The sequence below is a fragment of the Brachionichthys hirsutus genome, chromosome 16 (genome assembly GCF_040956055.1).
Source record: "Brachionichthys hirsutus isolate HB-005 chromosome 16, CSIRO-AGI_Bhir_v1, whole genome shotgun sequence".
Classification (NCBI taxonomy): Eukaryota; Metazoa; Chordata; class Actinopteri; order Lophiiformes; family Brachionichthyidae; genus Brachionichthys; species Brachionichthys hirsutus.
In genome coordinates this window covers 962,108-979,292 of record NC_090912.1, presented here as the reverse complement: position 1 = coordinate 979,292, position 17,185 = coordinate 962,108, and the positions used below count along the sequence as shown (strand labels likewise).

The window sequence follows — 17,185 nt, the reverse complement described above, 5'->3', positions numbered from 1 at the left end:
GCCTCACAGCAAGAAGGTCACGGGTTCAAATCCCAGCATTAGCACCGTGGCCTCCAGGTTCCGTTGGGCCACCGTGGCGGCTTCTAACCCCAGGACCTTGTTCCATGAATAAAGCTAATGCTAACAAACGGCTACATTAGATGTGCCGTGGAATAAATACACAACATATCAATTACTAAAACAAGATACCCCCCCTCTCCCCCCAGTGTTAAATTATGCATCCAAACACAATTCTACTTCCCGTTCATCCGTCTGTCCCGATTCCAGAAGCATTGGAATTCTGCGCTCGCTTCCTCGCCGCTCGAATTACCCAGGCAGCCGTAACCTTGGCGATGACAATAAACATTCTCTGAGACTTTAATTTAGGGAGATCATTTAAGTCAGAGAGAGAGACAGACTGAGGAACGGCTATTTAAAGGCGGGGGAACTTGAGGTTCTGGTGGTGAAGGAGAACAGAATCCCCTGGAGGAGGATCGTGGCTCATCCGTCAGTCTGGGATTTAAAGCCGAGTTATCTTGAATCAATCTTTGTGATGCAGCTCATCGGCTGCCACTGAATTCTATGAATGCGCTTAAGTTCAATCGCTAGGTCGCTAACACAGTTAGCAGTTAGCTATTTTCCATTAAATCTGAAAAAAATGTCAGAAATTATACTTCGACAGTGAAACAAAAGACGTCCCAAAGAAAGTCTGATTTTCAGCTCTCTGATGCGTAAATGTCGGATAAAATGACGGATGTCCTCACTCGCGTCCACGGAGGTTTTCTTGCAAGTCAGCAGAATTCCTCAGCTCTGAGAAACAAATCACATCAATCCCCGTTTCTCAGGAAGCTGCTGCTTCTCGTCTCTCCCCGGCCTGATGCTCTGCGTTCTGAGACTCGTCTGGTCGCGACCCAACACCGCGAGGTCAGACGCGGCGGCCCCTTGGTCGACTCCTGGGTTTTTTGGCGACTGCAACATTGTCAAATTAGCAACTGGATCCTGAGTCTCCTGTTTACAGGCCAGGACAGGCAGAGTGATCCCTAAATGCTGGTCTGGAGGTGCCACATTTTGGAGATCATGCTAATTTAGCCTGTTGAGCTAAAGGAACGCTGCGCACAAAGCCAGCCTGAGTCGCTGGTGGATAACAAGGAGAGTTCTTCATTACTGATATAAATCTGCTCAACAGATTTCTACAATATAAGGAACATGTGGATGAAGGTCAAAGGAAGGTCTCCTCGATTTTGGTGTGGGTCTGGATTAAAGGGAGGAATCCAGGAACTTCTATCATGTTTTTTTTTGACTAATTGTTTGCTAACAGCTAACGTGAATCTATATCAGATGCTGCAAAAAATGACAATGCTCCGGCGTTGACGCATTAACGCTAAAAGCAAGGGTCAGGATCTCAAACCCTTGGTGGGGGGCATCTCAGTTTGCAGATTAAATCAGAGCAGAATCTGATTTGGGTCTTTGGATCGGCACAGCGGCAGTTTTTTTTTTTATCTGATCCTTTCGAAGAAAATGTAGGTAAAAAGATCTCCGGCTGGAACGCTGACTAATGGATTTAAAAACGCCGTCGACATCACAGGACATGAATATTTATAGGACTTCTTCAAAGGGCGGGTTAAAGGCCTTTTCTGGTCCGCCAGCAGCCTCTGCTGGCGATGGATGCGTGTTGGTGGATATTCAGAATCATCTTTTTATGGAGTCACAAACGGACCTGGTTCATTGTGTTTGAGCAAATATTATTAAGGCTACGAGAGAAGACGCAAAATGGTGGAAAACAGGAATGACGAGATCCGAACCTACAAATCGTCCATTCTGTCCCACGTTGCTGGTGCGGCCGGAGCATAAAGCAACGGCAGACAGGAAGGAGGACATCCCATAATAGGAATCACAAAGCCCTTAAGACTGACGGCGCGTCACAAGGCGGCAGCACCTGCTTCATCCGAGTCGAGACACGTCTCAACGCCGCTCCCATCGCGCCGAGACTTTATTGACCCCCTCCAGATATATATTTTAATCTCCCAGATTAGAATTACGATCCACACTTGAGAACATTCATGACCTGCCTATTAATATTTTCATGATATTACCAATAAAGGTTCAGTGTTAAAGGCACTAGCACATAACGTTCACGTAACGGAGTCTGTAGCCGGACCCCAAAAAAAGTCATGGAAGTTAGGAGGGACTTTTCAAGGTGTCATGTGGGACACGTTAAAAAGATGGATCAGCTCCCGCGCAGCCAGACACCTCATTGGAAATTCTCTCTTATCATTAACAGTTTGATGGTTATTCCACTAATTGGGGTTTTCTTCAGGATTTAACCCTTTAACTTTTTAATACAGTTAATTTGATACCTAAAAGAATCGGCCTGTCTCATTCTTATAGTTCAGCAAACCCTATAAATCAAAAAACAAATTGGATCAAGCATCTTTTAATTGCGTCTATCGCACCGCAGATCCTTTACATACATATTTAAGTACGTAAATAAATAAATATGATGCTAAAGATCACCATCAAAAATGAAAGTGTAATGAAATAATTCCCAATTTTATGAAAAATCCTACTAAGGGACAAATAAAAAGATAAACAAACGCTTCGCTCTTGGCGGAAGCGGAAAGTAAATTAAAATTAAAATCATACACGAAATTTACCGGACCGCACAGCTTTTACTTTGAAAAGCGCCCCCGGAAGTGCTATCTGTATTGCCATATTCTTGTCTTGCGGGCTCCATTTCTTTAAACATGGCTCGTTTATTACAGATAAATATTGCCTTTGTGTCAACTTTTTTATTTATTGCTTACATTAATGTTGCATGTTGTAATAACGGCAGACGGGTAAGTGTTAAATTATATTAAAACAACCCTTCCGTTTGACTGTGTAGCTAAACGGAAGCGGCTTCTGTTAGCTATGTCATTAGCTTAGCTAGAGGCTAACGGCGGCTTTTATGCTATTAAAAGGTTGGCGACTCCTTGGACGCCGAATTCAGTGGCTTCTCCGTGCCCCTTGAACACTCCTACGAAGTCGGTGAGAATGTTTTAGCATTATTTAATTTCTATCTGGTTGTTTTGTCGCCAATGCTGGAAAGCTAACTGAGCAGCCTTGTGCTAACGGCGATAACCCGGATGGAGAGTCACGCAAGCCGAACTTCCTTTAAATATCCATCGGTTGACTATTTTCTGATGTATCCATTAATCAATGTGCCTTTCGACAGAAGTAGTTATCGAACCCCGACTACCGGCAGGTTCGGCGAAATTCGGCAAACAGTGAAACAGCCTTTACACGACATTATTTGTGTAAATGACATTATTTACACGAAGCGTCCTCTTTTGCTGCGTCAAATTTGACACTAAACGTGTGCCTAAAGTGATTTAATTGCCAGTCATCGGTTTTCTTCTGACTTTTTGTCGTCTTCAGACGAGGCAGCAAAGTTTCAGGTCCGTGGATCTCTGGCGTTGAAAGCCGGAAGGGAGCCCAGCGTGTCCCTGACCCAGAACCAGCTGTCTGAGGAAGACAGAACCAAACTGAGGGTGAGCGGCGACACTGGCGAGGCAGGCGGGACGTGAACCGCAGTGGGCTTGTCCAAAATAAAGACGAAGACCTTCATTCTGGGTTTGTCCCCAGGAGGTGGCGGCCGTGGACGGCCTGTACAGAATCCGAGTGCCCCGGGTTTCCCTGCAGGCCGAGCGGCAGGCCGAGCGGCAGGCGGGAGGATTCCTCACGGCCTTTGTCCGAGCCGTACGTGTTAAATGCACCGAAACACTTTAATAGTCGCAGCCGCTTCACACGCCGTCGCTGCGACCGGCTTGCGTTCTGCTCTGACCCCCCCCCCTCAGTGCGCCATGGTCGAGTCCCACCTGAGCGACGTCATCACCCTCCACTCGGACGTCTCCGGAAACCTAATCGGCGTCTCCATAGTGACGATCCCTGGAGCCTGCAGCGGCGCCGAGGTTGAGGACGAAGTGGATCTGGAGGTTTTCAACACCACGCTCAGCATCTTGGCTCCTGTTAGCGCACCGGGGTGAGTTCGTATCCAGGGCAACGGCGAGACGAAACCCGAAAAATAAATTAACACTTGTTTTATATTTTTATCGGGTAGTTGACTGAGTTTCCCGACACTCCATGTCTTTGTGCGTTCATTTAATCGGATAGATTTCTCCTTGGCGGCGGCATCTTTGCTCCCCCCCCCCCCCCCCCCGCAGGCGCTTCCCTGCCTTTCAGACGCGCTTTGTTTTGCTTGAATGCTAATTGCCGGCTTTCTTCCAGACCGGAGACGGCTCTGTTCCTCGAACGCATGGAGCAGGAATTTGAGAAGAAAGGGAAGAATCCACAAGAGCAGAAATCCTTCTTTGCTAAATATGTGAGTATTGAGAACGCCGCCGCCGCCGCATGAGGCGCTTTGTGAAGACGTACCGAGCCCGACTTTATCTACGTCTGTAACGTTTATTAGGAGTATAGAGTGTGTTTGACTTGGATCCGTTATTTCAGACGGCATCTGGAGTGCGGTTCACTCCTCCTCCTCCTGCTCCTCCTCCTCGCTCATGCTTTGTTGTGCTGTTCGCATCGTGCTGCGTTCGCTGACCTGTGTTGACTGTGCTGTGCTGCGTTCGCTGACCGGACGTTGACTCGGTGCTGTGCTGTGTTCCAGTGGTATTTGATTCTGGGAGGTGCCATTTTCCTCATGGCCACCAATTCAGCACAGCCCCCAGCAGGGGGCGGAAGAGAGCAGAGCTGATTCCATTGAAGTACTGTTTCCTTCCTCGTGGCTCGTTCTGTCCCACTTCCTGTCTAACGAACTAATTAACCTCGAGCCAGTGTGACTAACTGGGACCCGCCCTCCCTCTTTTCCGCTCTTCTCTCTCTTCTCTTTTTTTTTTTCCGAGGATCACTGCCAAATTCATTTCGTGCTTCTATTTAATCGGTAATTCCGTTAATTCAGTGTAAAATCATCACCTCATCCTAAATCTCGTGTGTTTGGCGGCCTGATCCGGCGCTCTCTGCGCTGATTCGTTGATTCTCTCTCCCTTCAACGCTTGGGAAATAAATCTTTCTCTGGGATGAGCGATCTGGAGTTTTTGTGACCCGTTAGATTTTGGATCCGTTTTATTTACTCCTTTTTTTTTTTTTCTCCTCCCCTGCAGTGGATGTACATCGTACCTCTTGTTCTTTTCCTGATGATGTCAGGAGCTCAGGACCAATCGGGCGGCGGGGGCGGCGCCGCCGGTGGGGGGGGGCGATGATCCCTTTAACACTTCCTGAACATCTCTGAAAGCGTTTCTAACTGCTGTACATAATGCTGGCTAACGAAGATTAACGTCACACGTAACTTAAAACCTGTACAGGAAGGAGATTTCACGTTTGAATATAAATATACTGTGAAAATAAAGTATTTATTACTTAACCCGTCTTTTCTATCGGTCATTCTCCAGCCTGTGTTACTCTGAGGTTTACGTTTAGTCGTACCGAAATCATTTATTACAGCTGTTTACTGTCAAATACACATGGGGGGGTGGGGGGGGGGGGGCTCCCTGTGGCTATTGTTACATTTAATTACAATAATGATAAACATTCCAGTAAAGTCCCATCATGATCTGGCCAGGTTTGAACTGGAAAGACTCGCCTCACCTGTTTCATCCTGTATAATGCAGGCGGGGGGGGTTGTCCCGTTTGGACGGGGACAGCTGCTCGATTAGAGGTCCAGTGTGTCGGACCTAATGGGAGACAATCAGGGGGGACACGACGAGGAGGGTGGAAGAAGTGGGAACTTTCTGCATCGATTGTCCGAAGCAGATGCAGAAGATTCACCGGTTGATCCAACCGGCTAAACGGCGACCGGCAGTCTGGCCAGGATCCCGACCGCAGCCATTTTTGGGACCCTGGTGCTAACGTCTGTGCGTTTGCCTCATCGTCCTGCCACCTATCTGTGTGTATTTATATCACGGGTCGGGGGGGGGTTACATCACGAGTTTAAAACAACACGGCTCTAGAAGCAGAATGTCCCCAAAATCCCTCCGTCAACACGGCCGAGCCTCCGCGTGTCGCCCGGTCAGCTGTCGTTAGCGTCCAACAGCGAGGAAATGCTAGCGTGGAGCTCCGTCACCTCGCTGACCTCTGCGGCCCTCGTCCAATCACCAACCACGCCCTCCCCCGGGCACCGGCAGCGGAGTCATGAGTGACATACATACAGTATGAAATCTAAATAACGCACATTTATTTTAATGTCCTCTTTATCCGCCTTCCGGGCGTTGCTGGAGCCTATCACAGCTTTTCTACGGGCAGGAGGCGGGGCATACAACGGGAGCGCCGCCAGCGCATCGCGGGGTAAAATTTGGTTCTGGTCTAACGACGAAATCGTTTAGCGACGGTCGCTAAGTGAGGACCAGCTGTACTGCGCACACGGCTCAGATGAGTGTTTAGAGCGTAGTGTTTGATTTTATTTTTAAAGATGTCATTAATATCGGCGGCAACCGCTGAAGTAAGTATTTTGAAACCCGACACTTCAGCTTCTCCTCGGGCTTCATCGTGGTCGACAAAGTCCAAAATGAAAACCATCCACCAGCTCTTAAATTAAAGATCCCATGAATCTTCACGGCGATCGGAGATTTACGCCCCGAGGAAATCCTTCGGATGTGCGACCCCGAGCTACGAGTGGAGCGTCCGTCGGGCTTGAGGCGCTGCTTCTGTAAAATACCGTCAATCCAGGGACAGCCGACGGCACCGGCACCGACGCCGAGGAGTGTTTACATGGCAACGGTTGTTGGTTTGAGATTTAAAGAAGACATTTCTGAAACGATGTCCCCTCCGCAAGGATCTGAGGAAACCTTCTAAAAGGCCGCAGTACGCACGCCAGCGCCGTAGGTGGCAGCGCGACTTTTCAAAAATCATCATCACGGAATAAGATTGCGTTAGCAACGCAGCAAATCCACATTGGAGGAAAGAAATTTGACTCAACAAAGTCAGCAAGAGGAGAAGAAAAAGGACAGCCTGACTGTTTCGGCGTAGTTTTGTCCAAATAACAGCGGTAGCGTTTTCACAATTTCACCCTGTGGAACCCCTAATTTGTCCCTCCACATGTTAACACAACTTTCTTTGTGTTAACATGTTCTCAGTCATCCAGGTAAATCCCAAAGAGCAAACAGAAGACGTTTCACCTCTGATCCAAGAGGCTTCTTCAGTTCTGAGCGACTGTTAGAGACTTTAGATAGTTGTTGGAGCAGGAAACAAAGAAGGGACTGAAACCACCAAGGCAACCGGACTCCCCAGGAGTATTAGCATTAGCTTTGAGTCTTATCTTAGGAGGGAGCGCATACACCAGGGAGTGCACCAGGTTGCTTGGAGACCACCAATGAAGGCCGGGCAGGACAACGTCCCCCCCCCCCCATCCCCGTCTTTTACGTCTGTTGATTTTACGGCCATAGTCACTTTCAAAATATTTCACACAAAAACACAGGCAATAAAGATTATTAAAGGTGAAACTAGTGTTTCCTGTCGTCGTTGTCCCCCCCCGTACAGGAACAGCATTTATTGGTCATCAGATTTCGTTGGTGACTCTTTGGAGCGGGCCGGAACCTTAGATTGTTAAACCCCTGAATTCTTCCTGCGCAACTTGTAAAGCTCCGAAGGCAATAAACAGCAGTTGTTTCGGAGACCTCGGCAGCCCCCGGAATAAACACGCTCCGCGGGGGGTCAGCTGCCCTGTCACTCGGGGAAAGCCCGGAAAACTGCCAGGCCGAAGCCTCGATTGCCCCCGAAAAGCATTCCGGCGGGCTTTCACGGATTACGGCTTTACACTTAGCGTGTCCCCCGTGTCCAATCAGCCTATACGTGTCACCATAGCTGCATCGTGTCGGCGTGTAATAAAGCAACGTGATAGGACGTGTACCAGCGGCAATACACACCGGGAAAACTACGCAGGGCGCTCCTAAACACACCCAGTCGGAATACGACGCCATCGAATCCCACCGAGTGGCAGCGTTCATCGTCGCTGGATTCATTAAAGCATCTGGTGCTAAAAGAGTCGGCGCTAAGAGGGACATCCCGAATGTTCCGATAAGAGGAAGACACGCCCCTCTAACAGTTATGTCCAATAAGGTTTTCCCAGAGGTTAAGGACTCCCCGCAGAGGGAAGTTCGACGTGACTCACTGGCTAAATGAGACGGGAGATTACGGCGCTCAAACATCGGGGTGTCAAAAAGGTCCTGATCCTAAGGGGGGGGGGGGCCCTCTGGGCCCGGAGCCCAAATGTTTCCCACATTGTTTGGAAACGCGTCAAAAATACAGGATAATAAATCCATCTGGATTATTTCTGATGGCAGCAGTATTGAATGTCATTTTATTAAAACGAGAAGCCGCGTTGTTTGCGCCGTTCATTTTGACACGCCGACCAGCGACGTCTCTTTCCAGAATATCCTGATCCAGTTATCGCAGAAGCTCCGGAGACGCCGCTTAACGCAGAAGGAAATGGCTCCCGGATCAAAACGGAACCGCGCCCTTTCTGATATGAAGTTTGTACATTAAGACAAGTAAATGTTAGAATTTCAACCTGAAACTTTCAAATGGAATTATTTCTTTATTCATTTTATATTTTATTCCCGAGTTCTGGTTAGATTTTTATTATTTTTTTGTACGTTTGTACTTTTCATTAAATTATTAAAGCAAGTTTTATCAGATTTCTCTCGTGACTCTTTGCAGTCAATGGAGCTTCAAGGTTTGTTCCTCAATATCTCGGTTTATGGAATCTGACACAAGGGGGGGGTCTATCTCACCCCCGAATTACATTCCGATCGGATCCAGATATTATGGGGGGGGGGACACTTAAATTTGGGGCCTACATTTAATAGTAGAGAGATATTGTAATCTTGGGGTCAGAGGTCATCCGAGTATTGAGAGGGCAAAAGATTCACTATGGCGGAATTCAGGGGCCCAACCCCCCCCAGAAATACACCCCCCCGGAGCACATGCTCAGTCCATGTGTATGGAAATGAGCTGCACGCATGGGGCATCATGGGCACACGGACGAGGGGGGGGCAGCCATTAGACGCTACCCAGATTTCTCCACCCACTCCCCCGCTCCCACGGAAGTCAATAAGAGCGGCCCTCCAGGGACGCGAACCCAAGACCTCCTCCAGAGATGCCTAAGAGCACCGTGGACACGAAGGGCGCCATGCCCGCCCCGAAGAAAGCAGGTAAGCGCCAAAGCGGGAGGCGCGCCCGACGCGCCGTCGACGCGTCACAGTTCTAGTCGTTTGTAATTATTTTTATTTCATTCTGTTCTGAAACGGAAAGAATAAAATTAAATCAAAAGTAATCAGTGAAAAGGTGATTTTAGCAGAGTCAGCTGATTAAAGATGAAAGTCTGTTTCGCGGCTTCGTGAGAAACTTTCTGTTGGATTTACGACGTGTTTATAACTTGTTTATTTTCCGTTATTAAATTACCTCATCCCGCCCAGAATACCGTTCAGCACCTCGGTGCTTTTTTTACGGTCCATTAATCATGTCGGCGACGGCCCCCCCGTATGTCCCCCCCCCCTGTCACCGTCATCCGTCATGTCACGGATTAGATTTCGGTGCGCTTTATTTGTGAAGCACCTGCTCCCCGACGCTTCACCGGTTCCCGCGTCACGGCTACAGGTAAAGGCGACGCCCCGCCCCTTCGGGATGAAAATAAACTCACCTGATTGGCTAATAATGGTCGCATTTCCCTTCACCCTCGTCATTGGTCGGGTTTAAGGCCAGGGAGGCCTGAGGGGAACCGGGTCAGGGTGGGGGGGGGGGGGTCAGAGCCCCCCCCCCCATCCCCATCCATCTTCATCTGGTTCTGATCTGCTGCCTCAGTCGGACTTTTAACATGATCCAAACGGATAATGTGGCGCCCTCCCGCTGAGAGGTGGAACAGGGGGGGGGGGGGGGGGGGGGGGACGACGACAAGATGTCCTTAAGAAGCCGGCGCCGACCTTTCGGTGGGTTCCTCGCTGTGTCTCCGACCATGTGATCGGACCATGTGATCGAGGGGGCTGGGGACTTTTGATCTTCCTATATGGGCGTGACTAATCCTCTGTCTCACCTCGCCACCACTGAGATGTCAAGTCATCAATCATTTTAAGTACCTGTTTATCTCTTGGGGAGGGGGGCCTTCCCGTTGATCCCACTGACGTGGCCCGGCATCCACGCGGGGGGGGGGGGGGGGGGGGGGCTGGCCCGCCTCCAGGCAGCCACTCTGCTCGCCGCCGGGACGGTGGCCAAAAACCCAACAAACGCGTCTGCCCACTAATCTGCCCTCACTAATGCCCCTTAATGCCCCGACTACTCCGCCAGGGTTCTCTTTCATTTGCCCCCCCGGGTGTGGGGGGGGGGGGGATCCACCTTCAGGCCGCCGGCGTGATTCAAGGAGAATCGATGCATCCGTCTCAGTCCCGGGTCGGACAGGTCGTGTTTCTGGATGCCCCCCCCCCCAGGGAATCCGGCTCTTCAGCTCATTGATGTTCGTGTTAATAAAGTTCTACGTTGAACCGGAGCCGGTGATGTTTCTTCCCTTTCAGGAAGGAAGACCGGCGGCGTTCCGGAAGGTAAATCCGGAGCGGCTGAAACAAATGATCGATTATCCGCTCGACGTGACGTTCAATGACTCTGATTCGCCACCAGGAAAGCTGCCGCCGTACGAGCCCGACGTCCCCGAACCCACCACCAGGGCCGACTTCCTGAAACGTGAGGCTGGAATGTTTTAGATTAAAGATGAAACTTCTGCAACTTGAAAGCTAATCATCCCCCCCCCCAGATTGGGTTCCTCTCTCTCTGGATGATAAAACGGCTCAGAAACTCTTGTGGATCTCAGAAGGCGGGACGAAGGTGGCCCGCACCACCGACGCCGTCTGCCCCTACCCCAACAGGCCTGAGAGATACGACCACTCCCCACAGGTGAGACGTGGTGGGGGAGGAGCCTGGGATCAGGGCGGAGCCACGCCCACTTATCTTTGTTCCGACATTTCACAAAATGTTTTCTTTTCTTAAATCGGTTCGTTTTGGTTCAATTTAAACAAAAGTAAAAGCTGAAAATCACGTTTATCAATGGAGGAGTAATAAAAAAAAATACTTAATTACAAGTAATCCTCTTAAATAAAATGAAAAACTGTTTTCATTTATCTTTTCAACCGTCAGCTGTTTATCGGGGGACAGTTCTACAGTTTCTTACGTTCAGAATGTGTGAATTTATTCTCTTTTTTCACTTCAGATCAATAATTTATATATCAATAATTCAGTCTCCCTTTCGAACCAACTGCAGAGGTCCAGGTCAGCGAGGAGGTTCTCCTGAAAAGCGGCGCGTTCATTTTTAATATCGGGACGTAAATGATTTGTGCTTTACGTTTGGAGCGCCGGAGCGCCGCTCACTTCCGTCCTCCTCTTCCAGGTGCTGTGCAAAGAGAACCTGCTGGGCCATCGGGGGTACTGGGAGGTGGATTACGAGGGCTGGGTGGTGATGGGCCTGGTCTGCGAGGACACGCCCCGCAAGGGAACGGAAGGCTCCTGCGGCATGGGGGAGAACGGCGGCTCCTGGGGCACCGGCTGGTCCGGCTCCTGCTACCAGGTCTGGCACAACGGCGAGAACGTGGACGTGAAGCTGCCCTTCGCCGCCACCCTGGGCGTCTACATCGACCAGCCGGCCGGCGTCATCAAATTCCTGTTGGTGGAGGGGGAGGCCGAGGAGGAGAAGGAGGTGCGGCAGATCCACAAGTTCAAATTCAACAGCCAGGAGAAGATCTACGCTGGGTTCTGGGTCGGCACCAATTCATACTGCCACCTACGGAAACAGGACCAGTGACCCAGGGAGGGGGGGGCGGAGCGGTGAAGGAGAACCAGACATCTTTGTGTCCCGTGCATTAAAGAAAGCTTTCCGTTTCGTATCATAGATCCAGAGATGACGAATTATTTGTTTTACTCGTCTGTATTTATGTATTTTATTTCGTTTAGAATGTTTCTGTAGCTTCTAGAGTTCTCTGCGTGTTTTTTATGCACCGACTCGTCAATAAATTCATCTGGTGTGTCCCAACAGAGCGTGTGGCGCGCCGGTGCCGCCTAGAGGCCGTCGGTAGTACTGCACCCTCTCACATCATCACACCGAGCCTCGCTCTCTGGGCGCGTTGCTCCTTTATTCGAAACAAAGACGGTTTTAACGGGACATTAATTTGTCTCTGAAATGTCTCATTCGTTCATTCAGTCAAACAAGATGTCTGGAACAAAAAGAAAAAGAAAAGGAATCGGTTTACAATCAATCCATCGAACACCTGCTAGCAACAACCGGTAGCCGTCTTAGCGTCCGGGGCGCTGCCGCCTTGTGGACGTCCTCCTTTAGTAGGATGTGCCGCAACAATGTGGGAGGGGCTTAAGAGTTGAAAAGGTTATTAGTGTTCAGACTTCCTTCTGTCAGTCCCTCCCGGGGGGGGGGGGTAGCTGTTTAATTTGGTTAGTGAGAAATGAATGGAGGTACGAGTTTCACAATGGTTCACACACAGTTTGGCTCCTCCCTTCATTGCCTTAACTCCTCCCACTCTCTCCCTCCTTCTCCTCCACTCGCCTCGCTCAATGCTTGAGGGAGAAGTCCCCCGTGTTGAGGCGGGGTCGAGGCAAGGCCCCGAACATTTCCGTCCCGTCATTGGCTCCGGGGGCCAGCAGGGCCTTCATGCTGGCGGCGATGTGCTCCAGGTCGGCGCAGCCCACCTGGAGGACGGACGGTCAAACCGTTAGCGCCGCCTCGAGCTTTACGGATTACCGATTCATCGCCGCTTCGTGCTCACCCGTTCGCCGCCGCTGCCGTCTCCCTGCGCCAATCTGCCCCCCCGGCAGGCCCACACCGGCACGGATACGGGCAGCGAGCGGGCCAGAGCCATGGCGTCGGCGTGACGGGCCGCCGCCGCCGCCTGGCCCATAGCCACGCCCCGGGACGGCGGGGGAGCCTCCTCGCTCAAGGAGCCTAGAACAGGTGGAGGAACGCATTGGGACGAGGCGCCGATGCGGATTCGTCCGGTCGGCGCTCCGAGGCTCTTACCGTCGGTGCTCTCCTCCTCCCCGTCGGATTCAAAGAACGGCTCGCAGTCCCGGGACAGAGAGTCCTCGTCCATGGAGAACACTCCTGGAGCGACATTAAGGCGCGGCGTCACAATAAAAGCACAGGAGAACACTTAAATCCAGATCAAAGGCAGCTTCCCTCACCGGCGCTTTCATTCCCAAACGGTCTCCTTTCATCCATGTCCTCCTCCTCCTCCTCCTCCTCCTCCTCCTCCTCCTCCTCCTCTTCCACATCCAAAATGCCAGGCCCCTGCCCCCCCTGCTCGACCTCCATCGGAACCTTCTCCCGTTCCCTCTCCCCGTTGCCGTTCTGCCCGGTGGAAGCTCCCGAGCTGTAGATGGACGGGTAGCTCTGGGAATAAAGCCGCCCGTTGGGACTGACTCCGCCCACTCCGCCATCGCCTGGGAAATTCTGAAATCAAACAGAGAAACGTGAACTTTCTGACCGGGCGTCACACCGCAGCGAGCAGCAGGCGGCGAGCCCCTCACCCCCCTGGGCCCCGGCTCCAGCTTGGCCCCGCCCTCTCCTCCGGACTGCCGCGTGTGCTTCTGGGCCGTTAGCATGGTGGTGGCGTGCAGCACGGCGACGTCGTCCATGTAGCGGCGCACCGACTCGGCCAGAACCCCCTGACCCCAAACGTTGTAGGAGAAATCGCACTCCGCGGGAAAGGCGCCGCCGCCGTCCCGTTTCCTCCTCCCGTCGCCGCCGCCGTCTCCGGCCGACGACTGGAACTTCCTGCGGGCCGTGAGCACGGCCAGGTCGCAGCCGGACTTCTGGCAGTAGGCCTCCGCCGCAGAAAGCAGCGCCAGCCAGCTCTCTTTGTGGTTGTCTGGGATGTCGGGCTCAGACGACTGGGTGATGGAGGCCATGACGCCGTCTGGGTGGGCTGGCCTAATGAGATCAAAGAGGGATGATGATGATGATGAAGACCTTTGAGGTTCTCTGATGAGACGGGGAAGCCGGACTTCGGATTGGCAGGAAGCTTTGTTAGCTTGATCATGAAACGGTTCCTCCCGTGCTGCTGGTGTTAATGCGTGTGTGTGTGCGTGTGTGTGTGTGTGTGTGTGTGTGTGTGGGGGGGGGGGGGGTCTGGAGAGCCAGGGGAGAGAAGAGGCGGCGCCACGTCGCTGGTGGTACCTGGGAAACAGGCGTAGCATCCGTTATCTAAAGATCAGACATCACTTAAACATAAAACAACCTGTCGGAGCTAACCGCGCGCGCGCACACACACACACGCACACACACACACACACACACACACACACACAAGCTACAGCTACTAGCTGCAGCAGCTAGCGTGCTGTGCTATGCAGTGGCTCCGCCCCCTTTACTGACGTTCTTTGATTATTTCTGCCTCACTCCGCTGCTGCAGCTCTTGTTGTTGTTGATCTTATTGTTGTTGTTGTTGTTGTTGTTGTTGTTGTTGTTGACTGACCGCCCCCCCCCCCCCTCCCCCCTTCATGATGAACCACATTTCATCTCCGTTCTTCAGGCGACGCGCGAGCAGAACGAACAGAGACGACGGAACGTGTTCGCCCACCTGATCGGCTCGTCTCCCGTTCGGTGCCGGATGTGAATGGATCCCGAACCTTACTTATTTTGTCTTCTGTCGTCTGCCTTCTTCCACAACGTCTCTCCCCCAGCTCGGCTCGGCACCAGGTGTTTCCGGTTAGGTATTTCAAAATAAATGTCACTTGGATAATCAGGTTCTCGAAGAAAGTTGTTTTTACTGCCTCCCAGTGGCAGAATGAGAAACTGCACCAAATCTACCACTTCTGGTTTTTACTTTCAAAATAAACGTAATTAACAAAAACAAATATGAAATAAAACTAATAAATTAATCAATGAGTTATTTGTGAATTTAAGTTGTAAATGATCTGTACTGTGGTCTCTTTTTTTTCATGCGTGAACTTTCGTAAAGTCTGATTGTCTTTTGTTAATGACGTGCGTCTGTTATGGGGCGGGGCTTCCGTTCGCGTGACGTATGACGTAACGTTTATTGTGGACTCCAACTCGAAGCGGTGACGGAAGAATGGAGCGAACCGAGGATCCCAGGGTATTCGGCAGTATTCCTGATGTTTCACCGGCAGCTCGGACTTTGCGGATGTTACCGACTTTACTCTCGCGCGACCGGGACGGTTTTAACGGAAAGACTCGAGCCTGTCGGTGTCCGTTAGCTGCTAATACTTCAAGCTAGCTGTCGGCACGGCAAGGATAACGTGAAGGATTTCACGTCTGTTTACAAATAAGTCATCGCCCGGATATAAGAGCTAGCCGCTAGCCGCTAGCCGCGCATACGGGTTCTTTTTAATTTGTTAGCAAAGTGAAGTTTCGCTGAAGTAAACACAGACCTGACGGGTCACGTGACGCCTCTGTCAGGAATGCCGCTCACCTGCCTGTCACAATCCAACCCCGAATCTGTACATAACCCGGAAGTGGACGCTTCTCTTTCCTTCCTCTGCAGCTGATATTTGAGAAGGAGGGCGTTTACCTCCACACCAACGCCAGGAGGACGACCCAGAGCACGTCCATCCCGGGGTTCATCCGGATCGTGGAGCGGGTAATCTGGGTAATCCGTGGCGGGCGGGGTACGTGAACCAAGCCGCCGGATTGCCCTGAACCCTGCGTTCGGTTTCAGGGGGGAGCGCCGGCGCTGGAGTGGAGCCCGCTGGCCGAGGAGGGTCGCGGCGCCCCCGCCGTGCTCTACTCCAAGAAGGTCAGTCGCCGTCCGTTTCCAGGGAAACGCCGCCGGGCTTGCTGTTAAACGTTATTCCCATCGACCCTGCAGGACGGCGAGGAGGACACGAACTTCGACCCCGGCTACGAGCCGGACTGGGCGGTCATCAGCACCGTGAAGACGGAACGGGAAAGCGTCCCCGTCAGCGACTCGGGTTCGGTTCACGCCTCCTTTCGCTCCGGGTTAAGAAAGGATGCTCTAAACTCCTCCCCCTCCTCCTCAGGCCAGTGGTCCTTCTCCCTCCCTCTCTCGGAGCTCTACTCCCTCCGGAGGGCTCGCTTCTCCTTGGGCCGTAACTTCCTGGTGCTGAAGAGCAGAGGAGGCCACTCGCTGCCTCCGCTCCACTTCCACCGAGGAGGAACCCGGGAGCTGCTGCGGGCGCTGCAGCGCTACATCGTCCTGGACCAGTAAGACTCCTCCTCCTCCTCCTCCTCCTCCTCCTCCTCCTGGGCTGATCGACCTCCTGCTGTCGCCGCCAGGTCCCCGGTCGACGGGCGGCTCTTCCTCGCCTACCCCCACGACCCGGGCGCCCTGCCCCAGTCCTCGGAGCGGCTGCAGATGTTTGACGACGGCCCGGATCTGGTCTCGGTACGTTTCTTCAACCCTTTTGTTTTCCTTCTCTGATTTTTTTCTGCTCGTATTTTCCTCCCTCTCGTCGCTCGGGGACTCGGAACCAGCTTGAAGCAGGTTTCCGTTTCTTACTGCCTGCTCCTGTGTGCCTGTTTCAGCTCATTTAATTTCTGACTGAACCTGTTTTTGTGGCGCTAGCAGCACGCGACGGCTGAGCGGGAGCCGCTTAGCGCCGCTTAGCTTAGCGACGCTGGTTCTTTAGATGTTTGTCCTGTTCAGGGACTGAATCTTTCACATTAAAAGCCCTCTAGGGTTTTTACTGGACAGAAAGAAGGCTTTTATTTTGAAAGTGTCAGGAAGGTCTTGCTGAAACATCGCGGCCTTCACACGTACGGTAAAACTTTAGAGGAAGGGAAGTTGTGACTCTTCTCTTCTCTTCTCCTCTTCCTCCTCCTCCTCTCCTCCGGACAGAGGTTTATTCTGGATCCTTACGCCACAACGTTCGGCGGATTTTCCAAAGTCACCAACTTCTTCAAGGCGGCGCTCCGGCCCCCGGATTCTCCGATCTACTCCCGTGTTTCTCAGGATCCCAATAATCCTCCGCAGCCGGATGACGAGCCGGGATTTGAACTCATCACCTGTGTAAGAGGAGGAGACGTAGCGGTTGACGATCCCGGTTACCGGAGATGTGAGACCGTGTGTCTGTCCCCAAAGGGGGTGGAGCTCGGACCCCGACCGGCCGTCAGCAGGGGGCGGGCCCTGGACCGATGGGACGGCTTCCTGGACCCAGAGGGCCGGGTGACGAACCCAGAGGGGGTCAAAGAGCTGGTCTTCAGAGG

At 52.0% G+C, this 17,185-nt stretch overlaps 4 protein-coding genes across 6 annotated transcripts; 3 read left to right on the top strand and 1 right to left on the bottom strand.

The window, feature by feature from the left end:
- The first annotated feature begins 2,682 nt into the window (after positions 1 to 2,682).
- On the top strand, positions 2,683 to 5,380 carry emc10 (ER membrane protein complex subunit 10). Of its 2 annotated transcripts, XM_068749653.1 has the most exons (8): positions 2,683 to 2,816; positions 2,940 to 3,006; positions 3,397 to 3,509; positions 3,604 to 3,717; positions 3,816 to 4,000; positions 4,246 to 4,339; positions 4,628 to 4,724; positions 5,121 to 5,233. In XM_068749653.1, the coding sequence occupies exons 1-7, from the start codon at positions 2,724 to 2,726 to the stop codon at positions 4,712 to 4,714; spliced, it is 753 nt and encodes a 250-aa protein (XP_068605754.1). In that variant the 5' UTR covers positions 2,683 to 2,723; the 3' UTR covers positions 4,715 to 4,724; positions 5,121 to 5,233. The 2 variants fall into 2 exon arrangements, with proteins under 2 accessions (XP_068605754.1, XP_068605753.1); XM_068749652.1 differs by lacking the exon at positions 4,628 to 4,724 and having other exon boundaries at positions 5,121 to 5,380.
- Positions 5,381 to 9,117: 3,737 nt separating this feature from the next.
- Positions 9,118 to 11,962, top strand: zgc:195001 (uncharacterized protein LOC567531 homolog). Its single transcript, XM_068749654.1, has 4 exons — positions 9,118 to 9,164; positions 10,621 to 10,683; positions 10,754 to 10,893; positions 11,384 to 11,962. The coding sequence occupies exons 1-4, from the start codon at positions 9,143 to 9,145 to the stop codon at positions 11,792 to 11,794; spliced, it is 636 nt and encodes a 211-aa protein (XP_068605755.1). The 5' UTR covers positions 9,118 to 9,142; the 3' UTR covers positions 11,795 to 11,962.
- Positions 11,963 to 12,101: 139 nt separating this feature from the next.
- akt1s1 (AKT1 substrate 1 (proline-rich)) lies at positions 12,102 to 14,693 on the bottom strand. 2 transcript variants are annotated; one of them, XM_068749650.1, is made up of 6 exons: positions 14,580 to 14,693; positions 13,528 to 13,930; positions 13,183 to 13,450; positions 13,019 to 13,102; positions 12,768 to 12,943; positions 12,102 to 12,690 (listed from the first exon to the last, which is right to left on the bottom strand). In XM_068749650.1, exons 2-6 carry the CDS (start codon positions 13,906 to 13,908, stop codon positions 12,553 to 12,555), a joined length of 1,047 nt encoding a protein of 348 aa, XP_068605751.1. In that variant the 5' UTR covers positions 13,909 to 13,930; positions 14,580 to 14,693; the 3' UTR covers positions 12,102 to 12,552. The 2 variants fall into 2 exon arrangements, with proteins under 2 accessions (XP_068605751.1, XP_068605752.1); XM_068749651.1 differs by having other exon boundaries at positions 13,528 to 14,176; positions 14,580 to 14,691.
- A 341-nt stretch (positions 14,694 to 15,034) lies between these two features.
- Positions 15,035 to 17,180, top strand: tbc1d17 (TBC1 domain family, member 17; the record flags this gene model as incomplete). The annotated part of the gene is made up of 8 exons (XM_068749721.1): positions 15,035 to 15,095; positions 15,504 to 15,599; positions 15,678 to 15,755; positions 15,828 to 15,930; positions 16,000 to 16,183; positions 16,256 to 16,364; positions 16,818 to 16,988; positions 17,061 to 17,180. Coding segments are annotated over exons 1-8 (885 nt in total), but the record flags the coding sequence as incomplete, so codon positions are not given.
- Between the last annotated feature and the right edge of the window lie 5 nt (positions 17,181 to 17,185).